General features: G+C 37.0%; 1 protein-coding gene across 1 annotated transcript in view; it reads left to right on the forward strand.

Annotated features, from left to right (window-relative positions):
- The window catches only part of LOC107698572 (uncharacterized), a 28,473-nt gene extending 15,783 nt beyond the window's left edge, over window positions 1-12,690 (forward strand). The window contains exons 9-16 of the mRNA XM_016499614.1: window positions 3,470-3,496; window positions 3,939-3,968; window positions 4,315-4,344; window positions 7,199-7,222; window positions 7,745-7,774; window positions 8,062-8,100; window positions 9,568-9,747; window positions 12,173-12,690. Of these exons, the coding sequence (XP_016355100.1) occupies window positions 3,470-3,496; window positions 3,939-3,968; window positions 4,315-4,344; window positions 7,199-7,222; window positions 7,745-7,774; window positions 8,062-8,100; window positions 9,568-9,747; window positions 12,173-12,222 (410 nt within the window). The 3' untranslated portion in view covers window positions 12,223-12,690. The remainder of the gene's footprint in view (window positions 1-3,469; window positions 3,497-3,938; window positions 3,969-4,314; window positions 4,345-7,198; window positions 7,223-7,744; window positions 7,775-8,061; window positions 8,101-9,567; window positions 9,748-12,172) is intronic.
- The last annotated feature ends 3,605 nt before the right edge of the window (window positions 12,691-16,295 follow it).

The raw sequence follows: 16,295 nt of genomic DNA on the forward strand, positions 1-16,295 counted from the left end.
TCCCCCCCCGGAAAGTGGGGGGGGGGGGGGTAATGTCATAGTATTCAGCTGGTGGGCCCTCTTTAGCCACTAGAGGGCACTTCTCCCTTCATGGACGTTCTGTTATGAAATCAATTTCCCAGACTGCATTGCTCTCTCTCATGTGAGATGATTGTTTGCACCTGCTTCCATTTGGATCATTAGAGTCTTGCCTATGTAAGCTGTGTTTGTCTCTACCAGTGTCTCTACCAGTGTCATTGAGGTTTTACATTGTTACACTGCTTTCTGAATTCTTTCGGTCTTGTTTGTTTCATGGTTTTTGGATCTCTTGCCTGTTTTGTGGATTATCCTTTTGCCTTGCCCTCTGAAATTGTTTATCTTTTGGATTTACTGGTTTTGACCTTCTGCCTGTTCTTGGACTGTGTACTTGGATTTTGCCCTGTTTTTAATAAACGCTACACTTGGATCTGCAACCTATAAATCTCGGAGCAGTTCATGTGATAGAGTCTTTCAGTTGTGCTGCCATTCTGGATTGCATGAAAAATATGATGCAGGAAAAGACAGTTCAACACTCTTCAAAAAGAAAAAAACACATCAAAAGTTGTTTATCTAAAGTCATTTTTTGTTATATTGTTGAATTGAATCACCGAAGGTCAGCAGCAAAGACATTGGTTAATAAAATGTGATGTGTCATATTCTGAGTTTGTATTTCACTTTTTTTTTCATTTTGAGGAATACTGAATCTGTTTTTGTGCAAGAGACATGAGTAAATGCATGTTCACATTTAGTCTAGAACTACAGTAAGCATCATAATTACACAGCGCACACAAGACCTCTGCACTTACTCCTGATTTCTCTCAACATGGGGACAGGAGAGCTGTCAGCCAATAAACCGGAAAACAAAGTTTCCCAGTGAAAGATACAGGAGTCATTTGCAGCACTCCACAGTCATCTTTATTTTTGGATCAGATACAGTGTTGTTGTAGGTCAGTTTTTACAAGCCTCCTCAAATTCCATGTTGCCTTGCCATCCTCAAAGGTTAGTGATGAGATAAATTTCAGCAATGTGTCAAGCCCCAATAAAGGTTGTGTAATTTCTCCAAGCCAAACTCTTGTTTCCATTTCATGAGGTCCAATGCACATTATAATTGGTTCGGTTCTTCTCAAAATGATATCTCCCACCCCTGCTCCATTTGCGTTGATGTGCTCCTTTCATATCTTTCAAAGAAAGGCAAATTAACTTATAGTTCCTTAATTTTGGCACTAGGTGTTAAGGAGATTTAACCAATCGCAGATCATTTTATTGGTGACGTTGGGAAAGGACGATAGGTGCGAGCTAGAAAGTTCCGATCCCTCCTGTCAGCAAGCGGAGCAAGGAGAATGAACGTGTATTCCTGAGTTCCTGATCTTAACCTTGGAATTTTACCTATTTGTGTGCGCTCATGTGGAAATTTAAGTCTTATTTACTTCTTTGCGCCATTTAATATAGTTATCTGCCATGTTACCGTTTTATTCAGCATAAATTACCGAGTTTATTGTCTCCTCAGAGTTCTCCGAACTCACGCTGACCTAGTTACCATAAATATTATAGTTTGTGCATATAAAGTTATTTATTTGTTTTATTCCTTATGTATTATTGCTTTGGTGCAACATAAACCAGTTAATAAGTGTTTAGATATTGGTATTTATCATATTCTCTGTAATCCCTTTCATATATGATGATGACTCCGCACTTTATAATAGACAGAGAAATCGCCAATCCCTGTTATACATGCTAAATGCAAGTATTGCAGTCCACTAATAATTGTATCAGATGTATAATATCATGTATTTATGTTGTAGCTATATTATTGTGATATGTTATTTATTGTTTATTTCAGACCACACATACAAACAGTAAAAAGTCAGACTGTTCTGAATCCTGTATCGTGTTTTTACTGACACCCTGGGGCGAGCACAATCTCCTGATCAGCATATATAGTTCAGACTTCCCTACACTAGGCCATCCCTTTTTTCTTTTTTAAACCTTGTTAGAATCTTTATTCCCAATCCAAATAGTGGCTACTGATTAGCACCCAGTCAAGAATCCTAAATTCTTGCAGCAATCAGTCCCAAACTATTTCTTATTTATACAACTCAAATAGTAGCTACCGACTAGCACCCAGTCAAAAATCCTAAATTCTTGCAGCAATCAGTCCCAAACTATTTCTTATTTCTACAACACAAATAGTGTCTACCGACTAGCACCAAGTCAAGAATCCTAAATTCATGCAGCAATCAGTCCCAAACTATTGTGTATTCTGCAGCTTCTACAGTCTTTGGATGTATGAAATTGTTTAACAATTCCTACAGATACTTAGAGAAAGGACCAAGCCTCTGCTTCTACAATCTCAAGATGAAAGGACCAAATTGATTCTTTAACAACTCCTACAGACACCAAGAGCAAGGACCAAGCCACAGCTTCTACAGTCTCCAAATAAACAGACTAAATTGTTTCTTTAACAATTCTCTCAACTCCAGAGAAAGGATCAAGCTTAATTAACAGTGCTACACTAAGAACATTGGTCAGCTTCTTTCAAAATTTTTTTCTTTTAAGAGAGCTGATATGTTTTACACACCAAATTAGGATCACTGAGACTAAGTCCAAATGATTCAAATAAATTCTGTCCACGGACTCAGTCTGTTGATCTTTAGTTGAAGCTGTAGAATCTCCCAGATTCTTCTGTTCACTTCTTGTTGCAGTGATGTTGGTGAGATGTCTTCTTATCTGTATCTCCTGGCTGGCTCGCCAAATTGTTAGATTTTGCTGTATTTGGCTGAGCAAAGGTTTGGGTGGCTCGCTAATGTATTAGAATGCTTCTAATACATAAAGAAAAGTAAGCCGGACCAAGGTCAGGGGAAAAGAGTTTATTGAAGATACTCGTGTAGCATAGTCGTCTTCTAGATCTTAATCCATGGTACTGTCTGTGTCACCAGACTTTTTATATGAGATTCTGCCCCCACTCCTGTAGGTGTAGTATTTGGCCTGATGAAGCTGTCTGAGTTTTGCTGTGATCCATGGTTTGTCATTGTTGTAGGTTAAATGAGTCATGGTAGAAATGCACATATCCTCACAGAAACTGATGTATGATGTTACAGAGTCTGTGAGCTTATCTAATCAGTGCAGTCAAAGCAGGCTTGTCCGGAATGGCTGCGTTCAGCCATGTTTTCATGAAACACAGAGCAGCAAAGTTTAAAAAGTCCTTATTAGTTTGGTAGAGGAGAAATAGTTCATCCTTTTTGTGGGTTAGGGACCATAGATTCGCCAGATGTATGTCTAAGATGGTGACTTTAACATACAACATTACTGTAAACTGTAACATACCGTTAATAAAAAGTAATTTACATGATGAAGTGATTGTTAAAGCACTCAAAGAATCACTGTATCTGCATGTTCATCTGCAAAATCATTTTCTCATTTCTGTTTCGATGTGCTACTATGACACATGAAGCTGAGATATCTGAACACCATCAAACATGTAAGTATTACAGCTTGTACAGCCAGAGAAAAATAAGCTTTATTGTGCTACAGTAGTTTAAATGTATAATATGATTTTTCATTGTCAGTAATTATGTGTTATAAAAGTTCTAAATATAAAATTACATGACACTGTAAATGCTGTGGAAATTATTGTTCATAATAATTGACATTAACGATGTCTTTAACTAATGTTCACACATACAACATTACTGTACTACTGTTGTTCTCAACTCTGTCCCTCAATTTCCTGTAGAGGTTTGCTCCAACATTACTGTAATTGTTACTTATAATTAATATAAATTAATGCAGATGATGAAGAGATTATTTGAAACTCATGAAGAAATCACACAGTATCTTCTCAGTATTTTTAACATGTTCATCTGTTCATTCACCTAAAATCTCCTAATTTCTGTGTTTCTATGTGCTGCTGTGACATGAAGTGAAGATCTCTGAACGACTAAAGCAAATATGTAAGTATTGCAGCTGATACAGAGAGAGAAAATTTAGCTTTATTGTGCAACTGTTGAGTATAAATATATAATAGGATTTTTCATTGTCAGTATTTTTTATCATTAATTCTGCTTGTTTGATTTAGTGCAATTATTAATTATTCAAGCATATTAAGTGTGTGATTGTTCAGTATTGCGCTGCATGATATTAATATACCAATGAATGAATCGGATGAATGAATATTGTAATTGTTACTGAACATTAATAAAAAGTAATGCAGATGATGAAGTGATTACACATGAAGAACTGTTCATTTACTTTCAATCTCCTCTTTTTTATGTGTCTATGTGCTGCTGTGACATGAAGCTGAGATCTCTGAACAACTGAAGCAAATGTGTAAGTATTACAGCTGAAGCAACAGGAGAAAATAAGCTTTACATGAATTGCTACAGTAGAGTATAAAAGTACAATATAGTTTGGTAGAGGAGAAATAGTTCATCCTTTTTGTGGGTTAGGGACCATAGACTACTTCGAGCAGTTGAATTCTCACTGTAGCTCTTTTTACAAATAAACCACAAATATAGCTGCAAGCACTGCCACCCTGGGCGCTTCAGGAAAACAGTGCACAGCAGGCACATGCGTTTGACCCTCTGGCAGTCTGGTTTTTAGGGTTTAAGCAATGAAAGGGTTACTCTAGAATAGCAAGAGTGTGAAAAAGATACACTCACAGAAAGGGAAGAATATATAAAACTTTTAATGATCTATAAGAATTTTTAAATGATTTTAATGATTTATAAGAATGTGTAAAGCAATGATATACAACTACATTGACAGTACAGTACATATTAACTGATTCTATGCATTTATTTGTCAGTCTAACTAATGGAAACTGAGAGAAAAAGGATTAGGCTTAAAATATTTCTTATCCTTTTCTTATCTTCCATCTAGTGGACAGCATTAGTATTATAGCATTCATCTGTCAGTTGAAATGTCTGATAGTTTATAATTTGTTGTTAGCTTCCAGAGCATCAGAAATTCATTGAAACTAAGCATGTTTCCTCAGAATGACTTGTTCTCCATATGTAAAAAGTTTTGGGGAGTTTGAACAATGCACTTTAAAGATCTAAGACAATTCCTGCTTAATTTTTTGCCATTATTTTAATAAATTGCCATGGTAACACCATTTTAGATATCCAAAAACTTTTCGCAATTTAGAATTTTTAATATCTTGGCATCATGTTGACAAAGTTTGGTTTGAATTTTCAGAAAAAAAAAATCCACCTTCAAACCGAAATAGCTGACTTCCTGTTGGTCGTAGCTAATGACTGTAAAGTAAAAAGAATGTTGTCTGGCTTGTTGAGAACAATATATGTACCAAGTTTGGTGACTATAGGTAAATGTAACACCCACCCCCATTAGTCAAAAGGAGGTGCTATAGAGCCCCTTCTCCATGCACATTTATGAGCTTTTGCCAGTGTCTAACAGTCTACAACTGTTTTGTGTCAAGTTTCATTAAATTCTAAGCATGTTAAGTGCCACCAAAACACCTGAGAGGAATATTAAAGTTTGACGTGTTACCATGGCAACAGTATTCAATATATCAAAACTCCCTTTGCAGTTTTACATCGGTCGTGTCTTGACATTATTCTGACAAACTTTGAAGTAAGTATAATATGACGAAAATATAATTTTAAAGAATTTTGACTTCCTGTTGCCAGTTGGTGGCGCTATGAAGGAGACTCACAATATTCACATCAATATGGTCAGACTCCTTCAAAGAACAAACAGCTGCAGTTTGATCAAAATCAGTCAATGTATGCTGAAGTTATAACACACTTCCTGTTTCACTTTTTCTTCCTTTTCCCATAAGTTTAGCACCTCACCACAACCAAACCGTTCAAGTTATCAAAAATTCCTTCGTAATTTAGCATCCCCAGTGTCTTGAGATCATGTTGACAGAGTTTGGTGGTGATCAAATGAAAAACCCAGGGCAAGTATATCACATTCCAGAGCATGTGTTTTTCAAAATCCCCACAATAGCCGACTTCCTTTTGGGTGGAACACTGACTGTCAGCATGAAAGCTGTATGGGCTGATGAGATCTATATGTGTATGAATTTTGGTGACTTTAGGTGAAACGGTGTACACTACATAGCCCCTCAAATGGCTCTATAAAAGGGTGTGAAACGGCACCCCATGGACAGTGTGAAGCACCATTCATAAAATCATAGAGAAAGGAATGGGCATGTTGCTGGGGCTAGTGCCATCTAGTGGTAGCTGATTATCTTAGGCGCAGTTGTCTGTGGATGTTGAGCTACTGGTGTGTAGGTTGTGCAAGGCTAAAAATGTCAGAACGAAAGTCTCAAAATCCAAATGAATCAAATAGAATTGTCTATTGAATTGTCAGTGAATGCACACATGCTGAAAAGGAGCTGAAAACATGCTGCAAACTGCAGAAAGAAAGTCTGAAAATCCAAATGAATCCAATAGGATTGACTCAGAAAAGACATCACAACAGGTCTGTCTTTCAAGGTTTTTCAGTTATTGTTAAAAATCCATTTCCCTATGGTGAAAAAGAAAGGAGTTTTCACTTCTGGAATGCATCTGCTGAGCTCTATATCCAAACAAACAAATTTTGGAACTTGGTTGAATAAATGCTTTGTTTATAATGAGGCGAATGTTTTAAGATATGAAACTTAAAGGATGTTTCGAAGGAAATTAAGTAATCCACAAAACTCCAGTCAATCAATTAACATCATGTGAAGCGGAAAGCTGCGTGTTTGTAAGAAACAAATACATCAAGACGTTTTTAACTTCAAACTGTTGCTTCCAGCTAAAATATGAGACTTCTATCCGTAATATTGCCTTCTCAGATGAAAAGGCCATCTTCAATCAGGAGAGAAATATGCACAGATCAAGCAACATTTACAAACAAAACCGTTCTAAACAAATATGTTGGTGGATTTTGATGTGAGAGGACAACAGGGGATGGACTTGTTCATTGGAGGAAGCATTATATATTGATTATGGTTTAAAGATAAAAGTCCTTAATGATGGATTTGTTTCTTACACGGAGCTTTTTGCTTCACGAGCCATCCATTGATGGTCTGGAGGATTCACTGTATTGTGACGTAATCTTACATTTCTCAAAATATGTTCTGATTAAGAAACTAACTCATCTTCTGTCATGTTCATCTGTTCATTTATATTCTACTCATTTCTCTGTTTCTATGTGCTGCTGTGACATGAAGCGGAGGACTGTGAAAAAGAATTGCGTAAGTATTAAAACTGATGCAGAGAAAAAAATTTGCTTTATTGTGCTACAGTAAAGTTTAAATGTACAATATAATTTTTCATATTCAATGTTCATATTTTTGTTTGAACGTGTGTTTTGTTGTTCTTCTATTTAATCTTACAAAACTATATATAACTTTATCAGTAGTTGGCCTAAAATCGTAGTCCTGCTGTCCCTTGGTCTGTTATAATGTTAAAACAAATATAAATGACAAATTAACCTCTATAGTCACCATTGGCTAACAAACTTTATATTTTATTCACCATACTTGAAATAAGATGTAAGTGTAATGTGACTGAAATAAGAAAAATGTAAGAAATATTAGTCAATCAAGCATTTTTATAATGGAATTTAAACAGAACTAAACCATGACAACTATGTATGAAAATGCACAATAATTTAGAGTTTCTGTAAAAAAAAAAAAAGAGGTCAGTGAACTTCATTCTGTTCATTCACTTATAATCATCTCGTTTCTGTTTCTATGTGCTGCTGTGACATGAAGGCAAGATCTCTGAACGACTGAAGCAAATGTGTAAGTATTGCAGCTGATACAGAGAGAGAAAAATGCTACAATAGAGTTAACTTAACCCTAATATAAAAATGTCACAGATGTGACACATCACTTAACTGATATTACAATGTATATAAATTAACATTAACCAATAAGTGCTGTGGATGTCTATTGTTAAGAAAGTCATGCAGACGATGAAGTGATTATTAGAAGCACATGAGGAATCACACAGTATCTTCTCAGGGTTTCTGACATGTTCATCTGATCACTCACTTACAATCTCCTCATTTCTCTTTTTCTATGTGCAGCTTTGACAAATAAAGAGGAGATCTCTGAACAAGAAATACGTAAGTACTACTTAAAGGTTATATACACCTAAGAGAAAGAAACATGCATGAATGATAAAATAAACAGTGGGACGTGCTTGATGTTAAATAGAGCAATATGCACTGAAGAATTCAATGCAGTACTCGGCTGACTGACATAGACATTTAAGAGGTGTATAAATATCTTAAAATTGGCAACGGTTAGTAATTGTCAAAAAACTAAGTTTAAAATCAGTTAAGACATATACCTGAAGTGCGCGCACAAACAGCAAATTTGCATATCTCAACCTTTTCTTTTATTTAAACATGCATTTTATGAATATTTAGGCTAAAGTTATCAGTTTAACTTGCCATTTGTTGAAGGCAGACGGAGAGTTGAAAGGCAAAGTTGAAAGTCAGCTTTTCGGTCGTATCTGACTCAAAATCAACCATAGACCTAGGATCCGGTCCAACTAACTATAATGAAGTTTGCCGAGGATTCTGACGAGTGAGTTGCCGTTATGCATGCATGTGTGTATCACCGAGGATTTTAATAAAGTTTCTTTAATAACAAACAAAACATACTAGAAATATGATTGGCTAGTTTTATTAAATAGGCCTACATTAAAACATGGAAGAACCTGATTTTTACTATGGTTCATGTTAAAAAGGCTATGGTAAATTTTCTGAGATTCTGGTGATTAGCCAATGTCAGAGCGTGCTGTCAATGCAGCAAAATAAAGGTGCTACGCTCCGCCTATTTCCAGCAGGTGCCGTTGATTAGCATTTGTAGTAAACGGAGTGGGTGTATCAAACGGACTTGCTTTCTTCAAGTTGTGGTGTTGTGTGCGTATATAGTGTGAAGAAAGTAAGTTGATTTATACTTCAACTTATGTTAACTGTTTGATCATCCTGAATTTATAGTATGTTTGGTTGATATTCGTTGATTGTTCATGAAAGTGTGTTTCTGCTACCTTTCATTTGCATGATGAATGTTTTTTAATTTTTTTAATTTTTATAACCGGTTCATTGAATCCATCTGGCTGAAAGAGCCAGTTTGCAGGAAAGAATCACACTAGGCATCACTGTCTTAAAGGGACAGCATTCTAATAAATCTGCTGCTGTCTATATCATTAATGTTAATAAAACACAAAGACAAAGAGAAAATCTCTCACCGTGCTTGACAATCATTTTTTGGATCATTAATAAGAATCAATTCATATTTGATTCATATATTGAAGACAGTGTTTTAGTTACACACTTGATTATTCAATTTCTTTAATACTTTTATGTAGGGGTGGGCGATAGACCAGCTGGTGTACAGTTTTGATTATCAGCTTTATTGCAGTTTCTCTGTCTTCATGTTGGATTTCTGCATCTTTACAGAAGTTTGCTTTAAGTGATTTTACTCGCACTCTGAAATGTACACACATAACAGAAGCACATATATAGAAAGTCACAGTGTGTTAACTGTAATTAGTGCTTTGTTGCATCGTGTTGTGTTTCCAGGTACTGATGCCACAAAAGAAGAGATGGAGAGAGGTGAAAGGGAACGGTGCATTGTTGTTAAAGACACTGCCATAAGTCAGGCGATTGGTGGGCCACGTGGTGCTGATGGGAGAGTCCGAGACATGTATGGCAAGAGCCTTGTAGTCCTTAACACTAATACTGAACATACTGGAGTTCATGGTGAGTAGTTGTCTTTTAATTTAATATTTTAATGTAACAAGGGTTTGTTCATTCAATAGTATTTATGCGTAGCACTTGGTACTCCCGAAAAAGTGATATAATGCGACAAAATAAGAGATGAAGGTTATGAAATTTACTACCAGGTCAAAACAGCCTGTTTGTCCACATAAATCTGATCACACTGAAATGAAATCTTCCATGCCGTTGAGTGGAAAGTGGGTTTTAAGTCCTACCATCCTCTTAACCCTAAAGTATACTTAAGCTTTTTATGCGTATGCTAGCATACAGTCGAACACATAGACTTTCAAAGTATACTCCATTTGATAGCATGCACGAATGCAGGCGGTCGACACATGCGCTCTAGAGAGCTTCATCTTTATCCAGCATCTGCTCTATGTTTTTTTTTAAACTAAAGTTGCGGCTCTCTCATAACCCCCTCACACAAGTTGTTGTTGTTGCAGTCTCCACTATTTTGTTGTTGTTGTTGTTGTTCTGTCTCCTTAGTTTCATTTTCTACTGTGAAACACAACGGCCCAGGCTAGTGTCGCCACCATGTGGAACAACCGATTAGTGCAAAACCAAGTCAATGCGCATGTGCAATGGTTACAAAAATCAGATGGTGCACATACAGTACGTGCATGCTATTCTGGTGATGGAATTTGTCACTTGCACTGTACTTGTAAAAACCGAAGTATACTTTGGCCTTTAGCCTACAGTCAACTACATGATTGATGAAAGCTTTGTACTAAAGACCCAGACTCCTGCTGACTGGACCTGTCTGTCTTCCAGTTGTGGCTCATCATGGGAGGCACAGCTTACTCAAAATTTTGAGGTGGAAAAAAACGTCTCAGGTTACTTATGTAACCATGGTTCCCTGAGTAGGGAACGAGACACTGCGTCCTCTATTAAATGCTTTGCTAGTGCTTGCCATAATGCGATAAATAGAGATCGCTCTTACCACAGAAATGCACGCTTCAAACAAAACAGTCAATGAAGACGAAGAAGAGAATGATGTGTAGCTCCCGGCGCCTATTTATACTATAGTCGCACCGGTAGTGACGTCATGGCTGTCGCCGGTCAACGAGTTGGTGTTTTATCAATGTATGCTTCAGACATGGGTCACGACGAGGCATTCCCCATAGCGACCCCTAGAGGACGCAGTTCGAAGTTCCCATGAAAGGGAATGGAAGAATTAGTTTACAATTTATTTTCAATAAAATCTCAAGATAATTAATTTCATGTCATCAGAATGTGTAATTCTTTATTGTAATTTCACCGTTGCAAACCGTAAAATATTACGGATAGGTATTATACTGAGTTCAGTTGTAATCCTGCGTTTTAGCGCTGCTGTTCTGGGCAGGAAGCAGTAAACTAGTGTGCCATTCCAAGTATGTATCGCTGCAGCCCAGAGACCTCCAAGTGGGAGGGACCTACGCCGCAAGTAGGTTGGGCTTGGAGCTGATCCGCCCATTTGGAGCTGGCTCCGACCTCCATTTATACCTAACTCTGCCATTCTGACCACAGCACTAGAAGAAAAAAAAAATCCACGGAGGAGGCTATAGCCTCTCCTCAGTTTATCAACCAATCACCGTGGAGACCTCAGTTACATTGTAATTTGCTTGAATGGCTCTGTCACACAGATATGGAGGGAAGAGATATTGAATATTACTAAACTGACACTAAACCTGCTCAACAGTTTGCTGACGCCCCCTAGTGGGGTTTTAGAGGCAACAGCACAATGTTTGACTGTAGTCTCTGTACTCCGTGCTACAGTTTATGGTGCTTTTATGAATGATGGAACAGATTTGATATCCTTTCACTTGGTTAGATGCACGCTGTTGGTTATTTCTTCAATTAATCAGACAAAAGTCTGATTTTATTTTCTGCATTTTGTAATTTATTTAAACAAATGTCATTCCAAAGTTTTGTCGTCCAGTGTGTAAATTGATTATTTCAACAATTTTTTTTTATTTAGCACTGCCTTGCTCAAACACCATTTTACACTTTGATCTGTTCATATATCCAACAAAATCATCTGAATACAAACTGCCAGATAATCAGAAATGAATGTAAGTGAATGAAAATGTGTTTGTCCTGAGAGAAATGGGCAAGTTGTAAATCTTTGAATGTGTTAAAAGATCAATGTGAACTTCACATTTAAGTTTGCATGTTGAAAGGTGCATGACTGAGTTCACAAATATAATGTTCATTTTGTGAGAAAAGAGCAAGTGCTCAAACAAGATTTAACTTATAAAATGAGTCAGAAGTGCTAATGACAATGTGTTATTGAAATGATTTTGTACATATTATTTTTAATGGTAATTTGATGGTAAATTATTGACAATCATTTTGATTTCTTAGAAACGACTTGATCTCCAGATCTTCTCTCTTTTGAATCTCTGTCATTGCCTCTGTTTCCTTTCAGAATCAACAGGAAAAGGAGTGAATGAAGAAACACCTTTTATTAGTGAATGAGCAGCAGAAGAAGAGTTCAGTTTGATGAGATAAGACACTCCCACTAGTGACATCAACATTTGAGCTGTGTCTTAATCCATCCGTCCAAAGTGAGAAATGAACCCCGTGCGACCTCATACGCTCACCTTGACAATAGAATCACCACTGGCTAGTCAATTTTTTAGATTACTCACCAGGCTAATATATGTATATATAAATGAGCACCAGCCAGTGAGAACCAGAAGTGGCTTCTGCTTACAATTAAAATACAAATACTCCACTATTTTAACAGGAAAATACAACAAAGAATATAATTTACATGTAGCATATCAGTTCAACATGGTAAGTAAGACTGTCCTGCTCTCCCTCTCTTTGCATGTGTGAGAGAAACACTAAGCGCTCTCTGCTAAGCAACGGCGAGTCGGGTGCCTTCACACTAGGCTTGCCGCGATAGACGGTGTTGACGGTGATACCGGTGTTAAGCCGCAACACCGGTTACGTCACTTGCCCACCACGGCACCGACCCCCACCGTCGTTTTGATTTTTTATAGAAATAAAAATCATTTAGTTCAGTAAAAGAACAGACACTACAGTTAAAAACTGAACGCGGCTGCTCAATGCAGCGTGCCGAACGACAGTCGCATCTCAGATCAGATTTCATTTATCCAGTGAGGAGAGTGAGTCGAGCTGACTGACAAGAAGAGTGAGGTGAGACAGACAAGATGATGGCGGATGATTTAGTTTCGAAACGAGATGCAAAAGCGCCTGTTTGGCAATATTTTTGATTTTGAAAAGCCTGTTGACTTTTGCCGTTTATCTAAGGTGATTTTGGAAGTTTTTTTTTAAACATTCGTTTCTTATTTAATTGGTTCCACATTGTTTGCTGATTTTTACTTTATTTAAACTTTGTGTCATTTATTTATTTTATTTGACATCAAGGTGTATGCCGTGCCTCCAAGCTTTCTTACTCGTTTTGCTAATAAACGTTCTACGTTTCTTATTTATTTGGTTATATATTATACATGTTTACTTAGAACTTTTATTAACAAAACTGGAAATAGGCTATGTTTTATATATACGCTAAAGTGAGTTTGACGTTGTATTTTGTTGTTGCATTCAAGCAATTGACGCCAAACTGCCGCTAATTCGAAAGTGAAAGTAAAATGCGCACGGCGCTTTTAAGCTATTTAAAAGCGAAGGAAAGTGAGGAAAAGAGGGAACGCCCCGCCCCCACGGTGATACCGGTATTACCGGTGTTGTCACACGTCGATTAACCGGTGGGAAAATTTCCTCACCGTCACAACCCTACTTCACACTACAGTTTCCGGTGCCTTGAGTCTGCTGTTGAGAGAAATTAAAATAGTGCACTTAAAAGACGGAGAGCGAAACTCTCAAGCACGCTGTGTTCAAAATGAGTGAAGGCAAGTTAAATATCTGTGTTAAACATATAGTTAGCCTCTAACTCAAACACTGGCGAGTGGAATCTGGGGCCGGATACACAAAAAAACTATCGTAGCAAGTCTGAAAAGTGTGTTATATTCTGTTCAGGTGTGATTTAAGTGCATGTATGTTCTGTTCCTGTGTTGTGTGTTCTTTTGAATGGGGGTTTTATGGGTGGGCTGTTTGTCAGAAAAACGAGTCTGTGCACTCGTGTGTGGGTGGAGTTTTGCGAAAAGTTCCAGAAGGTTTTTTTTTTTGTCGAGGCAGAAGCATTCGTTATACAAGCGCTCACGATAATAAAAACGTCAAGTGAGTCTTAGCACTTATTTTTGATCGTGACACTATTAAGAAATAAGTTGCAATTCTTGAAAAATTCTTAAGTTTTCAAATATTCTTTTAAGAACATCTTATTTTTTTCTTAAGAAGAAAATGACAGTCTTTGTCTGATTGAACAAATGGCAGTTCTTGCTGAAAATTTACTGATAAACCCAATGAAAAGCACATCAAGGATTGTTTGCACTACCTGCAGATTACCGTAATAATCATAATAAGCATGCACACTATTGTCTTCACTTCCAACTTGACTAGCACTCAGCTTCGCATTTGAATGTTTTTGAACAGTTACATTTAAAGAGCTTGTCTCAGCGATCTGTTCTATTCAGTTATTGTTAGATAAAATTGGATACTGAAGAGCAGAGTAGAACACTGGTACCAGGGACAAAGAATGACACAGACACAGGAAGTGAGGTTCACTCAAAGTCAGCTTTATTATGCTCATGCTAGGTTTTATATAGCAAGTCTAGTTTTAGTTAACTATAACTAACAAGTCTGTATGTGGATAAACAGAATAACTAACAGCTTATTAAGATAGACAAATTACTACGTATATATACAATATGAAACGTTACTTCTTGTGGAAAATAACTAGGACATGCTTTAGGGGCGTGCATGAATACAGTAGATTACACAAGAAATTATCAGACAGAAAAAGAGAGGCAAACACACTTATCTTAACATTTATGCATGGTCATTTTGAGTGAATGCATCCTGTACCGTATTTACAGATTTTTAAGAAGATTATTTTAAGAATTTGAATTCCTCTTAAGTTTTGTTTTAAGAACAATCTTCAAGAAAGAGAATAATTGTTGGGAATACAAAATATTGTTAACTTTTTTCATAAGTTGTAATATAAGAAGAAAGTGGCAGTTAAGAAGAAATTTCTTCTTAAGCATTTTTCTTAAATCCGGCCCCTGTTTCTCCATCCTTTAAAGGGATAGTTCACCCAAAAATGAAAATTCTGTCATTAATTACTCCCTAAATAAACTTGACCTTGACCTTGAGTGTTAATTATATAAAACATCATACAATGGTTTGAGAAATACTGTATAGCACCTTAAGAGCAACGTGTGCTGACCAAGGTGCTGCACAGCCAAAACATAAAAATATCAACCAACAAATAAAAGCATTATTAAAACACATAAAATTTAAGATCCTTAAAACCTAACTGTATAAAAAGAGAAAGAAAACAGGAAAAGAGAAAAGAATAATACTAAACATCACCAAACAAAGAAAACATAACAAAAACAAAAAAGGTGTTTTCAAGTTAAGCAAAAGCCAGAGAAAAAAGATATGTTTTAAAAGTAGATAAAGTAGGGGATGATCTGATGGATAAAGGTAGAGTTCCAGAGTGCAGGACCAAGAACTTAAAAAGCCCTGTCACCTTTAGATATTAAACAAGATTCTGGAACAATAAATAACTGGGAGGAGGATCTAAGCATTCTCACAGGTGTAGTGGACAGCACATTCCAGGGCCCAGTTTATGGCAGGGCCCCTCTCTGACCACTATAGTGGACAAAGGTTTGTTACATTTTGATTGGATCTGGGTGGACTAACATAAGCAAACTGTCCAACGCCATCAGATAAAGATGCCAGGACAACAGCCAGACACCTCTTAGAGGGCAAGATGAAGACCTTTGGTACAAAGCCCGGGAAGGACAGGACTTCCTATTGGTCAAAATGCAGTTTCTGCCCTTCACCCACCAACAGACTGATTCCTCAGGTTTTGGCCTGTGGCCGCCATAAAAATTCCGTAGGACCTCTGGATGCAGCAGCGGTGGGTGAAACAAAGAGAGATCACAGAGTTCCATCCAAATCCATTCATAACTATGTTTTCAAACCTTAAACTGATGCAAACTACAACACACATCTCATACTTATTCAGAGAAATAAGTACAGGTGCATCTCAATAAATAACTTTTCCACAACATTCTAATTTATTGAGATGCACCTGTATTCTCAGTGACAGCGACGTGCAGTGCAACATCTTTCACAAACTCAGCTGTTATTGGATAAATTAATGCATGCATGAAAGTTCAATGTTTTTCCATCATGTTTGGGCTTAATGTGTTCGTTAACATTGCCAGATGTATTCTGGTTGTGGTTTGGTAAGTGAATAATGCATTGGCAAAGCTTTAGTGACACTTTTCTAAATGTGTGTTTGGACTATGCAAATAAGCCACACCGTGTCCCCCCACTCTGATGGAAACAGCCAATCACAGCCTGGAAATGGAGAAGCGCCAGATTGCAATCTCCTCCTCATCAGAAAGAGATAAAGGAACCTTCTCAAAAGACACTCCTTGTTCTGAGCCTGAGTC

This window comes from Sinocyclocheilus anshuiensis, unplaced genomic scaffold, assembly GCF_001515605.1.
Source record: "Sinocyclocheilus anshuiensis isolate Anshui unplaced genomic scaffold, SAMN03320099.WGS_v1.1 scaffold118, whole genome shotgun sequence".
Lineage (NCBI taxonomy): Eukaryota > Metazoa > Chordata > Actinopteri > Cypriniformes > Cyprinidae > Sinocyclocheilus > Sinocyclocheilus anshuiensis.